Source organism: Laetiporus sulphureus (genome assembly GCF_001632365.1).
Source record: "Laetiporus sulphureus 93-53 unplaced genomic scaffold LAESUscaffold_4, whole genome shotgun sequence".
Taxonomy (NCBI): domain Eukaryota; kingdom Fungi; phylum Basidiomycota; class Agaricomycetes; order Polyporales; family Laetiporaceae; genus Laetiporus; species Laetiporus sulphureus.
Window position 1 is genome coordinate 1,337,165 of NW_024468513.1, and position 19,883 is coordinate 1,357,047.

At 52.6% G+C, this 19,883-nt stretch overlaps 8 protein-coding genes across 8 annotated transcripts; 3 read left to right on the top strand and 5 right to left on the bottom strand.

Annotated features, from left to right (window-relative positions):
- Positions 1–21: 21 nt before the first annotated feature.
- Positions 22–1,205, bottom strand: LAESUDRAFT_365239 (uncharacterized protein). Its single transcript, XM_040902179.1, has one exon. The coding sequence runs from the start codon at positions 1,111–1,113 to the stop codon at positions 376–378; it is 738 nt and encodes a 245-aa protein (XP_040768821.1). The 5' UTR covers positions 1,114–1,205; the 3' UTR covers positions 22–375.
- Positions 1,206–1,841: 636 nt separating this feature from the next.
- LAESUDRAFT_755699 (P-loop containing nucleoside triphosphate hydrolase protein) lies at positions 1,842–3,963 on the top strand (the record flags this gene model as incomplete). The annotated part of the gene is made up of 3 exons (XM_040912055.1): positions 1,842–2,139; positions 2,189–2,720; positions 2,781–3,963. 3 exons carry the CDS (start codon positions 1,842–1,844, stop codon positions 3,961–3,963), a joined length of 2,013 nt encoding a protein of 670 aa, XP_040768822.1.
- A 121-nt stretch (positions 3,964–4,084) lies between these two features.
- Positions 4,085–7,690, bottom strand: LAESUDRAFT_365299 (uncharacterized protein). The gene is made up of 10 exons (XM_040902180.1): positions 7,355–7,690; positions 7,185–7,294; positions 6,926–7,135; positions 6,800–6,874; positions 6,546–6,750; positions 5,203–6,490; positions 5,140–5,146; positions 4,966–5,084; positions 4,436–4,911; positions 4,085–4,382 (listed from the first exon to the last, which is right to left on the bottom strand). Exons 1-10 carry the CDS (start codon positions 7,652–7,654, stop codon positions 4,206–4,208), a joined length of 2,967 nt encoding a protein of 988 aa, XP_040768823.1. The 5' UTR covers positions 7,655–7,690; the 3' UTR covers positions 4,085–4,205.
- Positions 7,691–7,813: 123 nt separating this feature from the next.
- LAESUDRAFT_741371 (uncharacterized protein) lies at positions 7,814–10,212 on the top strand. Its single transcript, XM_040911140.1, has 4 exons — positions 7,814–8,344; positions 8,419–8,555; positions 8,611–9,643; positions 9,704–10,212. Exons 1-4 carry the CDS (start codon positions 7,961–7,963, stop codon positions 9,944–9,946), a joined length of 1,797 nt encoding a protein of 598 aa, XP_040768824.1. The 5' UTR covers positions 7,814–7,960; the 3' UTR covers positions 9,947–10,212.
- On the bottom strand, positions 10,138–11,480 carry LAESUDRAFT_721506 (uncharacterized protein). The gene is made up of 7 exons (XM_040908021.1): positions 11,287–11,480; positions 11,154–11,230; positions 10,939–11,097; positions 10,779–10,829; positions 10,660–10,725; positions 10,475–10,590; positions 10,138–10,410 (listed from the first exon to the last, which is right to left on the bottom strand). The coding sequence occupies exons 1-7, from the start codon at positions 11,449–11,451 to the stop codon at positions 10,349–10,351; spliced, it is 696 nt and encodes a 231-aa protein (XP_040768825.1). The 5' UTR covers positions 11,452–11,480; the 3' UTR covers positions 10,138–10,348.
- A 409-nt stretch (positions 11,481–11,889) lies between these two features.
- On the bottom strand, positions 11,890–12,948 carry LAESUDRAFT_755704 (uncharacterized protein; the record flags this gene model as incomplete). Its single annotated transcript, XM_040912056.1, has 7 exons — positions 11,890–11,939; positions 11,996–12,111; positions 12,171–12,236; positions 12,303–12,353; positions 12,437–12,595; positions 12,653–12,729; positions 12,784–12,948. 7 exons carry the CDS (start codon positions 12,946–12,948, stop codon positions 11,890–11,892), a joined length of 684 nt encoding a protein of 227 aa, XP_040768826.1.
- Positions 12,949–15,340: 2,392 nt separating this feature from the next.
- LAESUDRAFT_721509 (uncharacterized protein) lies at positions 15,341–17,502 on the top strand. The gene is made up of 5 exons (XM_040908022.1): positions 15,341–15,379; positions 15,431–15,769; positions 15,823–15,957; positions 16,015–17,046; positions 17,103–17,502. Exons 2-5 carry the CDS (start codon positions 15,605–15,607, stop codon positions 17,232–17,234), a joined length of 1,464 nt encoding a protein of 487 aa, XP_040768827.1. The 5' UTR covers positions 15,341–15,379; positions 15,431–15,604; the 3' UTR covers positions 17,235–17,502.
- A 566-nt stretch (positions 17,503–18,068) lies between these two features.
- LAESUDRAFT_643806 (S-adenosylmethionine decarboxylase) lies at positions 18,069–19,642 on the bottom strand (the record flags this gene model as incomplete). Its single annotated transcript, XM_040903808.1, has 2 exons — positions 18,069–19,128; positions 19,413–19,642. 2 exons carry the CDS (start codon positions 19,640–19,642, stop codon positions 18,069–18,071), a joined length of 1,290 nt encoding a protein of 429 aa, XP_040768828.1.
- Positions 19,643–19,883: the final 241 nt, after the last annotated feature.

Here is a 19,883-nt window from a genome sequence, read left to right on the forward strand (position 1 = left end):
GACAAAGTCGGCTGTCCCTACGGCATAGAAATCATCTAGGACTGACTGCGAACCCATCCGCAGCCGTGACAGTCATGTCTACACTACACATTCTAGCAGCCAAACATAGTGCCAACAGTTACGAAACTCTTTAGCTGCCTGTAATTATGGTATCCGAGATGACAGATGTTATGTACGAATAAGTGATCCAGAGCATAATATGCGATGAATGCTACATAGAGTCCCATGAATGATGCCGGGACCTGAGAGGATGCTAACGAGTGTGAGTGTAAAAAAGTCCCGTAAGTATCAAAGTCCATTGAGCTGCTCTCAGCGGCAGCCGAGAGTGAGCCATCCACGAGACGCATCCGAACGCAATCAGTTTGATGACGAATACTAAGTCCCAATCGGAGAGGTCCCGGGGATTCCTTGTCGGCTCATCAGGAGGTCGTGTAGATTGTCGTGACGACCTTGGCTGGAATATGTTGATGAGCGAGACATGGGCGTGGGTCCTCGTTCAAGAGAAATAATGGCGTCATCCACCAATGATGAATCAGAATGTGTAACAGACGCCGGCGGCGGAACGGACTGATTGGGGAAAGTGGCACCAGTCGGCGTCGCAAAAGACGTGTCAGAAGCATTTTTGACCGGGTCGGAATCGTCGGCGGCAAGGTCTTGTTGAGAGGTATGAAGAAGCGGAGCGTTGAGGGAGACTTCATTCATAGACTCGTCATCCTCGCCACCGTGTCCATGACTGCTATGGGGATTAGGCAGGGTCGTCGACGAAGCCGAAGCAGCATGCGCATTGATTTTCGTCTTGCTATCGGACATGAGTGTGCGACGACCATGGATGGAACTTGAGCCGGCACGCTCCTGGGTAGGTGAGAAAGCGTACAGGGTAGAGGAACGGACACTGGGTGGACGGGCAAAGGACACCGAACGAGGGCGAAGTGAAACTGGTATGAAGGGAAGCTCTTTCTCCGGATCCATGTCGGCAACGTTGACACTATCGACAACGGTAGTGGTATAGCTCGACTGCCGTCTCAGAGCCGTCGTCTCCGCTGTGGGCGCAGCCTGGGAAGCCTGCTTTTGCGTGCTATCGTACACATGGTAACGGGCATGCACTCGATTCATAGCAAGTGCTATGCACAACAGGAAGGCCAGAAAAGCGATAACAACTGTCCAGATAGCATGTTAGCGAGTGCGCGACCGTTATCGCGGATGGAACGGACCACTCTCGGCGACAATAGCAGCAAAGGCGCCTTTGCTGAGCCCCGAGCTGCATTCGAATTTGATAGCCCTGACGAGCGAGGGTGAAAACAACAGGACAAGGAGCGACAGGAGCTGCATGACGAGCACACCGGGGCAGCAGCTGTCGCGCCGTGCGCAGGGTGGGAGTGGATAGGTTACAAATGCTGGGAAAGGCTGGTTACCTCGAGTACCGTCTTGCTGGCACTGCAAATATTATAAATAGCAGGCGGTCGGCATCCTCATCCCGAGCAGAGCCATGAGAAAACATGAAGAAACATTATTTTTAGGCAGTTGCGCAGCCTCATGCATCAGGTTTCATCGTCGCAGTCCGCCAGGAACGTGCACGCATGGTGACACGGCACCAAAGTAAGTCACAACCACGTGATGTGACGTGTCACGATACACACATCACGTGAAAATACGCGGCGACGCGACGCGTTGACCGACCGGACTTTGAAAGCGTGCCAACTCCGCCGTGACAAAGATTGTCTGGCCTATCATCCCTCCTCTTTCCTTTCCTCTTCCCACCCTGGTCGTCTGCGGTGTACATCAAGTGCTGCACATATCTCTTCCCTCAATTAGTTCAACGAAGTCACGCCCGTTTCGCCATAATGTCTTCGCCACGCACGCGTAGCACCGTCCTCGGCAAGCGCGCTCACCAAGCTACCACAGAGCCGACGACATCGATTGACGTAGGATGCGGGTCAGGCAACACTGTGCTTCCTTCACCAGACCCAACCCCAGATCCGAAGCGTCCTCGCACATCGTTTACCCAGTTTGATGACGACGGAAATAAAGAGAACGTGCCGCCGTTCGTCGTAGAGTATATCAACTCCCCCTCCGTCCGAATGACGCGTCCTTTTCGTCGGACAAATAGCGAAACAGCAAATTCTTTCAGAGAAAACACTCGTAAGTGCCTTGTGATCGAAAACGCGCCATTCTTCTGAAGGTCTTGTAGCGCCACGCAGACGCTCTTCGGCATCGAATACCCTATCCGCACCGCAGACTCCCGTCAACCCCTTGTCTCAACACGCCTTGGCAACCCCGCCTTCCTCCCCGCCCCAAATTCTCCGGCCTCTGCACATGCGCGCACAGGCACTACTTCGATCCACTTGCAATGACCGTACAGAGTTCGCTGGACGGCAAGTGGAGCGTGAAACAATGCGTGACTTCATAATGTCTCTGATCTCGCAAACGGCGGACTCTGTGTCTGCTTCGACTCTATACATCTCAGGCTTGCCGGGAACGGGAAAGACCGCGCTTGTAAACGCGGTCCTAGAAAGCCTCGCCACCGAAGTCAAGCAGGGAGGGGTGCAAGTCTTTTTTATCAACTGTATGGCTCTCCACGGCGTCGATGCCGTATGGGATCGCCTCGCTGAGATACTCAATATTAGGGAAAAGGTAGTCAGCGTGGGCCGCAAAAGCAAAAAACCAAAGGAGACTCCAATTGAGCTCGTCGAGCGTTTCTTCGCCGAGCGGGAACAAAAATGGTATGTTGAAGTGTCATGCTCTAGAGCGATGACTCACGAGCTCGATCAATATCAATGCAGCATTATTATTCTTGACGAGCTTGATCATATTACTTCGACCGCTCAATCTCTCAACTCTCTCTTCATGCTCGCCCACAGCAACGTTTCAAAAGTCCGACTCATTGGGATCGCAAATACCCATACACTCACATCTTCCTCCACTGCCTCATCCTCTGTCAAATCTCTCGCGGGGGTCGAAACGTTGCACTTCGCACCGTACTGCCCCCAAGACTTGGTGGATATCGTTAATTCCCGTCTTTCGTCACTGTCAAACGATGACGATATTGCGGAGCGGTTCAAGGAGTTCCTGCCTGCATTGGCAGTGACTTTGCTGAGCCGAAAGATTGCCGCGCAGACCGGGGACGTTCGTGCCATGTTCGAGGTGCTGCGGGGCGCAATTGATCTAGCGGCGACTCCGACGTCTCCTGATTCACTGATGTCTCACATGCCCAGTGTCACCCCGTCATGCATACTCACCGCTCTGAAGGCTTACCTCTCTGTCAGCGCGCAAGCCAAATCTGCTTCCTCTTCATCGTCGCCTTCCGCATCTCAAGGCACTACGAAGACACTCAGTGACAGTGAGACGATCATAAAAGTCAGAGAGCTCGGCTTGCAACAGCGCCTCGCCTTGCTGGCGCTGCTATCAGCTCGTAAGCGCGTGGAAGCCGGGCTCGCTCTGTCTAGTTCTCATCCTGCCGCTTCACCAACGAAGTCTGCTCGATCGCCCATTAAGCGGACGCAGTCTGTGCCCACGATCTCGACTGCGCCGTCTCTGGATGTCATGCAGCTTCACTCGTACTATTCTTCCATTCTGACAGGTGACCGTTCGCCCCTCCCTCCTGTCTCCCGTAGTGAGTTCGCCGACTTACTCGGCATGCTTGAGACCGCCGGGCTTGTCACTTTGTCCTCTGGTAGCGTTAGCCTGCTCGGTTCTCCATCGAAGTCTCGCAGGAGAATCGGCCGTACAACGTCGTTCAACATGACTGGTGCCAAGGGCTGCCAAGAGGTCCGTCTCACGGAAGGAGTACGTGTCGAAGAGATCTCCCGTTGCCTGGGTATCGCAGACAGCCAGAGCGAGACCTCAGACGTGCGTGAAGAGGAGATACGCGCCATATGGGAACAAGAATGCGCTCGGATCGCAAGGGAGGTCAAAGCGAACGCGCCTGTTTGTAATGATGTATTCGATGACGCGACGCATGCTTGAGTCTCCAAGCCAATACTTCATGCATTCACCATTTGCCGCGGTCGACGTTGTAACCGCTTTACATTCCATTATATCAGTTGCTTTCTTGCTCCATCACGATTGCCTTTGTACGTTCGGGACATGGGACTGAGTGCTTGTTACGTTTCGTTGATGATGTACATCTTTGCCTTTTTGCCTTTGTAATGTGACTACACAATATATCCATCACATAGAATCCTGCAAGAATGAAGGGTGCCGGCTCTTCATCGTATTGATGTAAGATCGTACTTCCTCGTCCACCATTGCGCTGTGTCCAGGCGAATTAGCAGATCATGCAGGTTACCGGCCACACCCTCCACACTCGTGAGCAGAGGCGTATGACCATCGAGAGACCCATGCACTGCCAGGTTCCTCTCGATCAATGCCCTCAATACCTTGATCTATGCAAGCCACATGTCAGCATGCGCAAAACATCGGTAAATCCATCACCGACCAAAGTCATCATGTTTTTCCTGAATTCATTCCACAGGTCCTCTAGCCTTGTTGCAGCTTCATATTCTGGCATCTGCTTCTTGTGACGAAGGCCAGCGAGAATGCCCAGTTCCAGCACAAGTGCAAGGCACCCGCGAAGCAGCTCGCCAACCGCCTTCTGGCCCGAGCGTAAGAGACAAGCACTGAGAATATCATCCAGCACCTTGGAGTGACGATCTGCCAGAGACGCGAAGTCGGTGAAACCGCCGGCAGGCCTCTTGGTGCTTGGCTTCTCATCTGGCGGCCCCAACTGTAGGAGGAAGGCATCGAAGTTACCCCCAATTGCCGAGTCGTACACGTACGATGTTAGGGAGGTGACGAATGAGTGCGCAACGAAACGGAAGTGGAGGAGTAGTTTGTTCGACTGTGTCAATGTCGGAAATAGCGGGCACGAAGCCTTGCGTGTCATACGGTAGAAGGCCGCCATGACATTTGAGGCTGCATAGACGAGGGTCAATATAGTATCTAATAATCCCAGCACAACGGGAGTACCTCGCATCAGCCGCAGGTTGAATGCCAGTATTCGATAGTACTTGGAAAGTATAGTCGGTGTTATTATGATATCGAGCGGTTCTGGCGGGAGATAATCCAGATACAAGAAGTCCATCGCTCTATATGCTTGTCAGACACCCCAAACCACTAGCATTCGTACAATGTGCGACTCACTCTATAGCTAGCGGCGGAGGAAAATCAGTCCCACAAGCAACAACACACCACAGAATCACGTACATGTAGGATCGAGCCATCGCTCTTTGCCCGTTCCTGCCGACAGATCACGTAGAACGAACCCAAGGCGGTATTCAGCTTCTTGCAACAATCTCTCGTAAGTCGTTGAAGGTTGAACTCGACGACGTTCGTCCTGTAGATTCTCCTGTAGAGCGTCAACAATCACGGTACGCAGGTGGTAGCTCAGATCAGCGCCCCTTGGTGGCCACGAGTCGCCTTCTGTCAGCTGCGATGAGAGGCCAACAGCCCACTGAGCCGCGGGAGTATCATCGGACGTTTGCGAAGATGACTGGTTAATCGTGCCGATAGACCGTCTCAGACGAGTGAGTGAAGATGCTGGCTCGTCAGAATCGGAGAACAGCGCATTCTCTAGCCTTGATCTGAATGAATGTGACGTCAAGAGAAGATAAGAACGGAGAAGAGTTAGATGAAGTTGCAAGTTCAGATATGTATCCGGTGTTAGAAATATAGCGACCAGAGCTCCCGATAGTCGGTTCATATGTCTCACGAGTGGCGACAACACGAGCTCGGTCAGATGTCCGAGAGTAGGCGTGATCGGCGGCAGAGTGGATGGGTAGTCCTCGAGGAAAGCTTGCAGTTCTGAGAGAGCTGAGTTGTGAGTTCTCCAGCCAGGCGCACTGGCGCGTGCAAGACACGACCCAGGTGGGAGATCAAAAATAGAAAATCCCTCCAACCCAGTCTTGTAGGCATTCCCCTGCCGGAACGCGTCGCCACTTCTGTCTGGCTGCTCTGAAGCTTGTTGCGCGTCCTCGAAGGGATCAAAATCTTTATTCCATGCAGCAGTGACGTCTTTGTGTGTCCATTTCCAACAGATGACTTGATTGTGTTGTTGATCAGTGAGAAGCGGATGATCTGGCTGTGCTTGACGCAACAGTCTCAACGACTGTTGCGCTCTTTGGAGGACGTCCGCATATGAATGCACGAAGACCGGATGTGCTTGCATATTAAACTTCTCCTGATTCAACGTCTCATCATCTTCATTGTACAGAAATTCCTCGTCAAGGCCATCCGATTTCTGCGCATCATTGGGACATGGCAGGCATGTCATGTCACCGGAGAACTCGCTGTCATTCGCTCTATATCCAACAGACTGGCAGACTTGTCGGAAGTAGTCTTGCGAGGTCACCGTCAGGATATATGAAAACGCCGCTGTAATGATTCTGGCAGATCGCATCTCCAGATGACTATTAACTGAGTTGTAAATTTGCGACAGTATCGCTGCGATCGTTACTGGAAGCGGGGTGTAAGCAACGGGAATGGAATGTTCGCTCTGGAGCTCAACCATTAGTTCAAGTGAACTAGGCATGAAAAAGTAGTTGACTCGCCCTTCCGCAGAGAGAACACAAAGCATTGAGCAGCTTCTCAGTGTCTTCGTAGGTCATCCACAGAGCTGCCAGAGCGTCATGCTCTAATTGGTGGCCGGCATCTTCACCGAACGCGAGAGATGTCGCGAGCATTTGTCGTAAGCAGTCCAATACGCATGACACTGCATGTACAAAGGAGTGTTGGGCTTGTTGAGGGCGTCCTCGTCTACCACGATGAATTGAGATGAGCTATGTATCAGAGGATCCACACATACGAGGGTAGCTGAGAATCAACCAGAAGTTCCAAGCGACGCAGAGCGGCTCCAATTCTAAGAAAACGTCCGACGACACTGAAAGATAAATCAGATGTATATTCAATTGATCTAGATATGTGTACAGACCTAGAGCTCACGACCTCGTCCGTTCCTGCAATTATCACACTGGCATCCAATTCGTCTGAAGCGTATTTTGGAAGAAACTTCTCCCAATAAATGTCCCATACGTATAGCGGAGAAGAAACCCCAGTGAGCACGAGTCTCAATGATAGAAGTAATTCTCTGCATGTCACGTATATTGATGGTGAATATGGGTCCCTCAGGGGCGGACGTACGCTTTCGTAGGAACTCAGAACGAGTATGATCGTAAATGAAGGTGACTCACTGATAACGTATTGACGCCAATGACCGGTCCTCTAGCTCTGACCAGAGTGGGGACGGCTTTGTGCGGGAGTAAGGCAAATTTCGAACGGAATCCCATGAAACTAAATTGTTCTGAAGAGAGTGTGATTTAACGAGACATATATCCACCTGCATATGTTCATTTCAAGTTACCTTGCCGCTATTTTTGTTACTGCGAGTAGTCAATCGCTCTGGGTCCCAAGGCTTCTCCTTCGGCTGGGTGAGAAAGCCGGTGGATGTAAGAGGATGCTCGAGCAAATGTTGCCGTTCAGGATGATCTGGATGTATAGCAGTAAGTTTCTTGCGGATCTCTCTTTCAAGGCGCATCGTATCCATGATGGGATCCTGGGGCCTGTTCTGCAGCCGGGGTACGAAGAACCCTGGTAGAATGTCCGGGAGACTGTCCATGTTGAAACAATGTATGAGGTCCAAGTCAGGCAAGCATGCGTCCATTGTTGCGGAGGGATTTGAGCGAACGAGGGAGCGTGAGCGTAGGTGGCTGAAGGTAAGCGGGTTTGTCGCGTATGGTCACATATTACGTCACGTCACGCGACGCGTCGCGCGTTGTTTGTTTGGTCGTTGACGAACGTAAACCGTGGATGCGGGTAGTACAACTTGGTTCTCTCCACTGTTGTCCTTGCCAGCAGTGCGCTCGTTTCATCCAGCACCCCGCCCTGCCTCTTTCTTGCATAGTCACCACAAGCCTCGTCGAGCTGCCTCGAGAGTATTGAACGTTGATTAGCTGCATTGCTCTCACCGATGGCTACTATCGCACGCACACCGTTGGCCACGCGGCCATATCCACAGCATCAATCTGTCCTCCTCTCTCCATACCAGACAGTAGCACGAAAGCATATCACAGTCAAACGCCCGCGTTCACCTGAGCCGACGAAGGACGAGAGTGCAGCACACGGCGTGAAGCGGTTCAAACCCGTAGCTGCTGAGCCCGTGATGCCCACCCTCACTTGCGAAGAGGCAAGGAGGCAGAAGGAGAGGAGACGTGCAGAACGTGAACAGGAGTTTAGGGTAAAGTACAGACGCGCTTTCCCGAGATTCGTGTTCTACTTCGACTTGGACGGCGCCGACCCGGAAGTGGCAGCCCTGATGAAGGACCTCGAGAAAAAGGTGGTGCATCTGGGAGCGGTAAGCATCGTTCACTAAGCAGTCTGTAAAGGCGTGATCTGAAGTATATCATATATTATGTCCATGTCCTGCAGCGGGTCGAGGATTTCTTCTCCAGAGACATTACACATCTCATCACCTTGCAGGGTGAAGATCATGACAAGGAGAACGTCACGAGGAATGATATACTAGAAGATAATGCATTCGATAGTCTCATCAAGCTCAAGGAAAGGTAAGTAAGACTGTCGACTTTTGGTTGTCTGGAGCCTTACTCACGTGGGGGGAAGGCCTGCCAACGATGCCACTGGCGCAGCCTCCCGCGAGCTTATGAAGAAAGCCTTGGCTCTCGATATCAAAGTCTGGAGTGTATCGAAGCTCGACAGTGTCCTCGATAGGTGTCAAGCTGCTGTCGCTCCCATTGCAGCCGCAGAATCTAGTCGCTCCATCGCGCCACAGACGAAGAATCGTTCTTTGACACGTCTGCTTGAAAATGAGCGTATAAATGGGACAACGGAGCGAGATCCGAGCCTGAAACGAAAGGACTACAAATATTTCCCGAAAGGGAGCTACTTTGTGCTCGTAGAGGACATGCGACAGGAGCTGGCACCCATTGCTATCATGGAATACATGCCGAAGAAGGATCGTGACGGGACGGAGCATCCTACATGGCCAGTGTTGTACTGTCACCCTAAGTCGAGAGGACCGTTCTTGCCATACGACGAAGACGAGGAACGCAGGCGAGAGAAGGCAGATCGACAGGATATGGAAAGGACGAATGATCGCGCGCAGAGAAAGGCGAAACTGCAAGAGGAGCGCATTCGAGATTCCCAAATACGAGCACAGACCAAGCAGCACGATCTACGACGATCAATGTCTCTGAATAACTTGCGTCGCAGGCTGTCATATGGAGACCCTGAATTGGAAGGGCTGATTGACCTTGATGCAGACGGTGCTGAACTGAACTCCGTGAATGCCTCCGGATACCTTGCATCCGGTGCATACATGGCTGCATCTGGCAACAGCGTTGGCGTCACGTCCACGACAGGCACCACATCCACCATTGGGAACTCCTTGCAGTGTTTCCAGCTGCCTGACTCACTCAAGGGCAGGGCGCAACAACAGGTAGTGACGTTCCGTAAGGCCGCGGCTGTGCTCGATGAAACGGAGAACAAGATGGGGCCGCCTCCTACTATTCCCGACAGGCGGAATATGCTCAAAAAGAGCCGTAGTACCAACACACTGAGACTTCCCAAAAGAGACGAGGGGACGAAGCCTGGATATTGTGAAAGTTGTCGAGTCAAGTTTAACGACTTCAAAATAGTGAGGTTTCGCAATACTAATCGTTTCTCGGGTGCTGACGTTGTATGTTTGTTATCCTAGCATATTGAGGGTCGGAGGCACCGTAAGTTCGCCCTTGACGACGCGAACTTTGCCGCGTTGGACTTCGTCCTCGCTCGAGTGGGACGTCGCACTCGAGAGGAGGTTGCAACCGAGAAGGAGGGATGGGCCAAGAGATTCGCCGGCGAGGAGGAGCAAGAGGAGGAGGCAGCTTCTCCGTCGCACGACGCAGCTGACGAGCATGATATTCAATGGGATGAATGGGACGATGACGACGAGGAGTGAAGCGGACGTATATCTGCAGTTCATACGGACAGTCCCGCAAGAAGTTGGTTCGCCTCCTGCAATATCTTCCTTTATTCAATCACCCTCGACTCTACCCCACGGTAAAGCCAATCAAACATTCATCTCGTTGTTTTTAGGAATAGCAGGACATACGCAACATTGCATACAACCACATCGTCAAATCAGTCTCTGTTCCAATATTTGCATGTTCTATTAAACGTAGATTGGTTAAATACAATGGCAAAGATGCCAGCGTGTCAATGGGTCGATTTGCGTCGCACTTCGTTAAGTCATAAGGGTATAGAAGAAGGCCGCACATCCAGTACATACTGCAGGCGTGAACATGACTTATGACGGGCTAAAATTGCGAAGAGTACAGAGGAACGCCACCATGCGATCAATCTAAACTTGTTTGTGGTGAACGGTCACCGTCAGAAGGGTCACAATCCCATCGACAGCGATGCCTGCGATCGTACAGCCAGCCGTGAACTTCTCCCGAGAAAATGTCTGAGACAAAAAGGTAATCACCATGATTCACTCCTTTGCTACCGGCAGGCATAAGCCCCGTTATGTTGTGGGCAACGGTGAAATAATGCACGCCGTCGAATTCGCTTTTGCCGATAGCGGCGGTAACAAGTTGATCACTGCACACGATGAGACAATATTCTGGTCAACATCTTGGCTTTGGGAGAACACTGTATGAATTCGCATACCGTCCGATATTGTATCCATCTGGAATGATAGTGTGGTCCTCTTCAACATCCTCCTCCTTTGAGACTCTAAAACGGCCAGTTAGTCACAGACCAAGATACATTGCCATACCGTCACTCACGCAAGGAAGAGAGCCCCACTGTCAGCATCTGTCCCATTCTGAATGTATACCCTGTAGTAGAACAATCCATTCATTCAGCAACGATAAGAAGCCACAGGATGATAGCTCCTTCTATAACAAGGCCGTGCAACGAGGAACCGCTCTCCAATCGGATGCTCACCTGAAGTGGTTACCGCCGATAAGACTTTCCAGACACGTCCCGATTTCGACATCACCATAGTCTTGGCGGAGCTCGATAGTCTGGTTCACCCAGCCGTTGCCATCGCCAAGGTTGGCAGAAAAAGGCGAGCCGAGATGGATATCCATGCACTCTTCTGAACTGCATACTCGTTACAGCGGTAAGTCATGCTAGCTGGTGCAGAAGTTGATACGTACAATCCGATTGCACGAGCGTAGTTTATGATGCCTGCCTCGCTAAGGACCTCGGGTGAGCTAAGCCCTGAGATGATCACCTGGGACAATGTTTGGTGACTAGACTTCGCTTTATTGAAGCAGAGTGTGAACGTACGTTAAGGGGTTCACCAAGACCGTTCCCGACATTGTCGAACATTGAGCCCCCTGCATAGTAAGGGTCATAGAACGGGACCTGAGGCTGAAGTTCCGTATTTATGATTAGGCTTCCAAGAACGGGTGAGAGCCGTGAGATAATGCTAAGGATGAGCAAGCCCAACATCGTCGATGGTGTTTTAGCTCACAACACAGCGCGGACAGAGAGCGCGACGTACCTACGCTACGTTATGAGTACTTGTAGCAGGTAGAAGAGGAAGCCTAGAAGAAACACGCAGATGACTGTATTCGGCAGTAGAAACCGTCAGACGACTCGCATGCACTATTTAAAGAAGTTCAGCACCATGGGAACGCGTCTAACGAACGCACGTTCGCTGACTTCTCGAAGCAAAGTACAGCACACAGCCGAGTCGCATGCGTTGCACAACTTGCGTGACATTAAATCCCTTGACATACGTGGTATGTCATGGAAAAGAAACGGTACAGATGGATTCATGTACGCACAACGAACGCGATAGCATTCATGACAGTCAACATGTCGATGGGCAATAGGGGTATACCAATATGAACGCCTGGAGGGTCGCATTAAAATAATAATGCGAGCTCATTCAACCGTAACCGTGAGGAGGGTGACAATTCCATCAACATAAATATCTGTGATATGTTAATCAACTCGATTATAAGACTTTCATGTGAGCGGAGTTCATTACCATGATTAACACCTGTGGTACCGGCTGGCATTAGGCCAGTGATGTTCTCGGCGACGGTACTGTACGTTACACCACCATAACTAGTGGTACCGATAGCTCCAGCAACCAGCGCGTCCCTGCATCGTTCGTGTCGCAAATCAGCAGCAAGAAGAGGAAGTGAGGCTATCTCACGCACCGTCCTGCATCGTATCCGTTTGGTGCAATAGTGTGGTCTTCGGAGGCATCTTCTTCAGTCGAGACGCTGCCATAATTCCGTGTCGGTTAGGATGAGATGACGCCGACCACGGGCTGTATCGACTGTACTCACGCTAAAAATAGAGCACCGCTATCGGCCTCCGTTCCATTTTGGATGAACACACTGTCATACAAAGTGCTCAGTAGGTGTAGAGCATGACCGGGACAATACAACTCTGCTCATGGGTGCTCGAGGTGAGAACGCACCGAAAGTGGTTGCCTCCAATGAGACTCTCAAGGCAAGTGCCTAGGGAAGGATCACCGTAATCTTCGCGAATTTCGATGGTCTGGTTCACCCAGCCGTTTCCATCACCAAGATTCGCAGAGAAAGGATCTCCGAGGTGGATGCCAAGACACTCCTCTGAGCTGCAGTACCCACAGTCAGTCCATAGACGTTGTAAGAGGTGAATGATGCAGGCGTACAATCCAATTGCGCGGGCGTAATTGAGAATTCCAGCCTCGTTCAGCACCTCGGCTGAGCTTAACCCTGATACGATCACCTGGAAAGATGGACAAAGTGAGAAAGGCTTGACTAGCCCGAATCGAGAACATACATTGAGAGGTTCTCCATAACCGTCATCGGCATTGTCGAACATGGAGCCGCCGCCATCATAAGGATCGTAGTAAGCGACAGCACGCTTCTCCACTGCCTTCGGAATCACATTTGCGAATGCAGGAGCACACAAGCTAGCGATGCCAAGAAGGAACAGTCCGAACATAGCTGCAGGTGTGAGCGAAGAGCGCACGCATCGAAGCTGGAGAATTGGGGCATTTTTATACGCAAGCAAGAGAAGAAGCCCGTTGCACCCGCACTCAATGCGGCCGATATCACGTTGAACAGAAGAACATACTCACATGGATTGCTCGCAACACGTTCGCAGGATACGCAGAACGTGTCTCATTGCTGCATTTGTGCTGATCCAGTTTTCTGCTATGCGGTGCATGAGCACCGTCACCTCATAGCAATCACACGGGTGGTTGCACATGATGAGCTTCTGCTCGCACGGGGGATATGTTCAAAACCCTGGGAGGGGAGGGGAGAACCGTATCGATTCGGCAGATAGATCGAGAGCCATATGGTGGAGACGAACGTTTTATGACATTCAGGCACGCAAAGGCAGCACGTTGGGAATACGATTGAGCGGGCGAGCTGCAGGAACAGAACTTCCATCCCCGTCTGTTGTCTCGCTGGAAGCGGCAACTAGGAATAGTCTTCGGCTATCTCCGCGGTTGGATCTATACGCTGGACGAGCATCTTTCTCCGTGACGTACTGCCCAGATTGCACGGCGTGAATGGGGTCGAGGCGCTATAGCCGGCGGAGCGTCAACAGAATCCGTTTGGAGAGCGTCAAGTGGATGAATGAGCCGGGTAACACAAACCGTGACACGCATTCAATGCTATCCAAAGCTCACTCGACTGTGACCGTCAACAGAGTCGCGCGATTTCGTTCACAGAAGAATCTATAATGCCGATTAGCGACAGCAGCAGATGGGTCCATGTCCTTGTATGGTTCAGCCCCTGCACTCCCGGAGGGTCACCGAGCCGGTGATGTTCTCTGCAACTGAGCTGTGCGTAGCACCAGCATAACTCACAACGCTGACCGCAGCCGCAACAAGCTCATCTCTATAAAGACACAGGTGAGTAGCGAGAGATGTTCAGTCGGACGTTCCGCGTACCGTCCGCTGTCTTTTGCCATTCGTATGGTCCTCTGCAGCATCCTCTTCTTTCGAGACACTGCCACAACAGCCGTATCACGTTTCGTAATATACGGCATAGATCCAGAACCATGATTGTCCGAATCACGCCAAGAATAAAGCACCGCTGTCAGCCAGGCTTCCGTTCTTAATCAATGGATATATCGACATTGTCATCAGCAAGAGGAATAGTTCGTGCTCAGCAAGTCTACGGAAACGTTGAGGTCGGGAAAGCAGACGTGGGCAATATAGGAATCAGGACTCACCTGAAGTGATTAGCCCCATTAAGGCTCTCAGGGCAAGTTCCGCGGTAGCACTATCGTGACGCTAGTAGATCTCAATAGTCCGGTTCATGCAATCGTTGCCATCGCCAAGATTGGCACATTGATGATCTTGAAGGTGAGTATCGAATCATACCTTGGAGCTGCGGAGTCTAAGCAGAGTATAAGCGATGGTTTTCACCGCTGGGACACCGTTTATATACGTCTAGACTCCACGTTCAAACCGATTGCGCGAACGTCGTTCACAACACCAGCCTAATTTAAAGAATTCAGCCTTGAGATGATCACCTGGACAATTTTGGTTGTGTGAGAAAGTTACGTCGGAAGAAGCACGGGAACGTACATTCAAAGGCTCGCCCAGCCCGTTCTCGAGCATGGACCGGCCGACGTAACATAGTATGTAACGGCACACTTCTCGAGGGATTTGGCGATCGCCAGCAACACCAAAAGCAGAGACAGGCCGAACATTGCTGAAGGTGAGATTGCTGACGAGCGTGGGCTATGCGTTTAGACGAAGTGAGACTTTGCACATGTCTCATTCGGACGTGCTGTCGAGGCAGAATAGAACATGATTCAGCCATATGGTGGAAGACGAGCAAAGATTTGAAATGTCCTCGTTGCCATTGAGCAATGCATGCGTGCGGATGCTTCCGGCGAGCTTCTGCTCGCACGACGGTCGTATTCGAGCAGGCCGCGGCACCGTGTTCTGTCCACGGTGAGATAGAACAAGGATGCGTGGCATACGGCCGAAGCGAAGACTCATTGCCAGCCAGGGGCAAGAAGAGAAAAGTGATTGAGAGGACTCGGAGTGCAGGAACGTGGTTTCCTATCTTTGGGTGCCGCTGTATATGGCAACTAGGAATGGTCCGCCGGACATCTCCGCGCTTTCAGAATCAATTGATGTCTGCGGTGCGGTGAGACGACTACTGGTAGGGCGACAAGCATGTCGTCTCCATTTCACGCAGTGACTACACAATCGTCTTGTTCATCGTCGTGTGGCATCGCGCGATGAGTGGATTGTGGTCGAGTTGTTGCGATCATCCGCAGCGTCCCGTCGTGACAGATGCTGTGACTATTGTGACGCTTCTTAGTAGGTTCGTTCCACGTTTCGCCAAATTTGGTTTCTTGTCCGTCTAAACACGCACGCGGTCGACTGCCACAGCAATCCCTCTTCGTACGTCCTTTCGCCACATTTCCTGTATTTTTCCACCCTAACGTCCTCCAGGCAGGGCACGGACCTCCTTCTTGTTTTCTCCGGCCGCTTTTGCCTTATCGTGCCGCTTCGGGACTGGTAGTACGACGACCCTGTTGGCCACCGGTCGTCCTCGTTCACTTTTGCACACATCCAGATTGAATATTGGTGGATCTGTCAATTCGCATCATCTCCCCTATTTTCCATATGGCCGATACTCCGGATGCATCCGAGTCAGCTGCCGAATCGGTCGATGAGGGACAACTGACCATCAGGATCCCCAATCCGAAAGTATATATGGCTCGCCAGTCACAGTGGAAAGGCCGGAGAGGAAAGCCACGCTGTGATCATTGTCGCTTGAACAACTTGAAGGTTCGTGGCGATAATCATCTCTGAAGGTATTGTATCTCTGATGGCATCCCCAGTGTGATCGAGTATTGCCTGTCTGCAATTACTGCTCCTGGTCAGCAAGTGGGCGGGAGTGCAAGTATACTCCCCTGCCCACCCCAGCTCATCGAGGTATCCCAAGGTGTGACCGCTGTCGCTTGAAGAACCTCAAGGTAAGTCCCATGTGCGCAATCCGCCTTGAAATAGTGCTCATGATCTACTATCTCCAGTGCGACCGCAGCCTCCCAGTATGTAATCATTGCGCAGAAGAGAAGGAGGATGACTGCAATTACACTCCGAAGAAGAGACACAAGGTCCCTTCAGACCATGCCGCGGCCAAGGACAGGCCTGTAGCTCCATACGCCGCAAAGACCGCATCCTTCCTAGTGTCCGAGATGCTCTCGGAAGAAGCCACCCCGGAACAAGGCACACCCAGCGGGCCCTCCGGAAGCAACATCTTCGAAGGTGAGATTCGAACCGAGCCGCAAATCAAGCAATACGTTCCTCCTACCTCTCCGATACCCATTGATGAGGACATTATCAAGAACGCCGATTCCGAGCTCTTCCAGCAGGTGGGCCCAGATGGCACGACGACATGGGTCCGCAAGATCGCTCTACCTCCACTGAAAAACGGGTCTTCTAGTACGCACTCTACGTACCACCGCCCCTTCCTCCTCGACCAGGGGATGATCGTCACGACGCCCCATGTCGATCCCTGGGTCCATCCGGACTTCGTCTCCCTACCAGACGTTGTCCTGCAGACGCTCACTTCCGTGAACGCGATCGAGATGCCCACACGCCACTCATTCGAGGAGGCGCTCATCCGATTCGCGAGTGGGCTCTCGCCTGAGCTCCGGGAGACGGCGACCTTCATCCCGGAGGTGTATGCGGAGGTCGCTCACGCCATCTCCGAGGGCCACATCGCGGGCCTGTCTCCGCGGCTGCAGATGTGGGTCACCTGCCACCACGCGCGCGCGGGCTCCCACAAGCGCCACCTTATCTTGCTGCCCCGGGACGCATTCTACAATATGAACAGGGCGGACGAGGAGAAGCTGCGGGGTAATTATATCAATCAGACGGATGGAGAGGTCGATAAGAACAAGCCAGTCCCATTGGATGAGAACGGGCTGGGGTCGCTGGAGGCGGCTGCCGTGTTCGAACGGGTGCCTATACAGCAGCAGATATACGACGTCTTGGTTTATACACATAGGAGTCACGGATCATCGTCTACTATGCTTTTTGAGGCTAGGCGGATTGGTATGGTGAGTCCATCGCCGCTTACCTCCATTACATGCCAACCACTTTCCGCTGTCTTCAGGCTACCATCACTTGGCCCATGGTGGAACTCTTCATCCGCTTATGTCCGCTATGCAAACTTCGCGCCAAAGGCCCTCGAATCCCTGCCGATGAGGATACCGCGGCGCCTCGCCCATCCCTGAGCAGGCGGTGAACATCATGCCTCGCGATCTATTGCTGACATCTAGTATATATACATATAGCTTCACAGTATTCACATCGTCCGATTTCAGAAGACTAACTCGTGTAGTAGTTGGACCGGGGACTAATGTATCTGTCTATCTATTAGGATGCCATGATATCCGATATTCGTTTTGTACATGATTGTAATATAGTTTGCTACGATTGCTTTGCTTACCGTATGCAACTCAACACAGGCTGTACTACGAGACAGCGATGCGGACGCAATATAAAGACTTGTACAACAAATTGTCAATGATCGATCGATTGCGCTGTATGCATGTGCAGCCTTGCATCAAAAATGCGGATCAGACAACGAGCACTCAAATGATCATCCAAATCCCCGTCGTTTGGTTCAGCGGCTCGGCATGTCGCTGTTCTTCGCTCGAGCGTACACCATTGAGTTCGCATCAGCAGTGTGCTCAACATCTTCGGCAGGCACACATCGTCTTCACGCAGTGGCAGTGAGACGAACGTGCCTACGGCGACGTTCGCTCTAGTATCTGCAGACGCAGGCAACGAATAGCGATCCGATAACGCAAAAAACGATACGAAGCTATTCAAGATGTAGTACTACGTACGGGTCGGGTTTAATCATCGATACAAAGATTTTGTCGGAGGGATAAGTAGGGCGGCGTAGATAGTAACCGTATCTGAGCCTTTTCTGGGAGTACGCATCGGGCGGTGCGCTTATGCAAGAGTCCTTCCAAGCATGGCTGGTGAGTAAACGCGTGTAGCGGTGTCGTTGTGTAAGGTAATCGTTCAAGAAGAAGCAGGCGGGCGCGGCGAAAAACGAAGCAGAGGCAACTCATGGCCGTCTCTCGAACGTAGCAAACGCAAGATCGTATCCCCCAAACTCGTAGTTGATCTTGTCCGTGCGCTTGTACAGGCCCGCACACGCGCCGGGCCCGGGCGGCGGAAGCGTCAGCGCAGACTTGAACGCGCGCTGCGCCGCTTCGACCGCACTTTCGCCGTCCTCCTCCTCCGCCGTCTCGTTGTCCGCGCTCGATACGAATAGCGTGAGCGTGAGCCGCCCTGGCTGGAAGATCTCCATTACGCGCCGTACAAGCGTTTTTAAATCGGGAATGCAGCCTGCCTGCTCGGACGGCGTCATCGGCAGCGGCACGTTGCACTCAAAGCTCGCATAGGACGAGCCGTCCTCGGGCGTGACATGGATCGTGTAATACCCCTCCACCGTACGCGCAGGCTCGTCCTCGTCCTCGCACCACCGCAGCAAAGCGTTGCACGAGTAGCCGCATGGGTCGAAGGAGTATGCATCGAGCGTCGTGAGCTGTGGCGGGAAGAGGTCAGAGATGCCCAGCTGCGCGGAGAGCGCCATCGCGTGTGCGGAGGGGTCGAACGTCTCGCCCTCTGGGGCCGTCTCGCTCGTCATGAACGGTGCGCAGGCGGAAGGTGAGAGATGCGTCATGAGGATCTCGATGGTATAGTCCTGGAGCGGCTCGTCTGATTCCTCGGCTACTGAAGGAGGAGGCTCCGCGTCTTCCTCGTCGGGAGGGGGAATCGCCGGCTCGATGGGCGTGTTGGAGCGCGTGGTGCCTCGCGAAGCCTCTCCTGGAGTAGTCATGTACAGGAGCCAGTGATCACCGTTGACTTTGCCGACCGTGTATGCGGAGCCATTGGGAAAGATCTGGTCAAGGTAGTCGATCTCGGCCTTCCAATCGCGGTGCGGGCCCACCTGGCGCTCAGGAAACATGAACGCCTTGCGGGAATAGAAGCAGCGGTAGACAGACGGCAGGGCGGCGTGCTCGCGCGCGATCTCGAGGATACGCGGGAGGCCGAGGAGGTTGAGGGTCGTGCCGCAGGTCTTGAGGATGAGTTTATGGGAAGAGACGAGCAGAGAGGATTCACTATATTGATGGATTGGCCATTAGCTACAGTCCACGGTGTACATGGTGATGTATCAATGGGAGAGAGAGCTCTACGGGAACAATAGTCCATGGGAGCAGATGGAAGCATGCAAGTAGAAGAGAGAACGCGCTTATCATCTGCGCATACTTCGGTCGCATTCGCGACGGTTTGATGCGACCTCGACTGACGACGAACGCGGCCGCACGTCCAACGACGTTTGAATCGACGATTCCGGTCTTGCATGTTGCGCAGGTGCGATCGAGGGATCGGGAGGGATACTCACCTCAAGAGATAGGCGGCCATCTCCGTACCCTCGACGACCGAGAGGATCTTGCACTTGACGATGTCGAGCATGTCGGCCCACACCTGCCGAGGGACCTTCCTGAGTCCGAATCTACCTTCACTGGTGGCGAACGCGCCGGCGACATGGGCGGGGGACGGGGCAAACCAAATCTCGAGCAGCTTTTCGGGTCCTTCAAAGGGTCCGGTGGGCTGCTGGTCATCGCCTTCCATAGATTCGAGCAGGACGCGATTTCTGGATGCTATCGAGGCGGAGACTGGAGGGTTGCACGAGGAGAGCTGGAGGGATGCATGAAAGGTCGCTGGGAGGGTGGCCGGTGGCTGAGAGAAAAGCAAAATCTGCAATGCAGTGATCGATTGCACTCGATCGGTCATTGCCGCTCGGCCAACAAGCCGTGAGCATGACGCGCTCACGCTCAGCGTCGACCATCTTCTCCTCCTCGTCCTTCTCTCC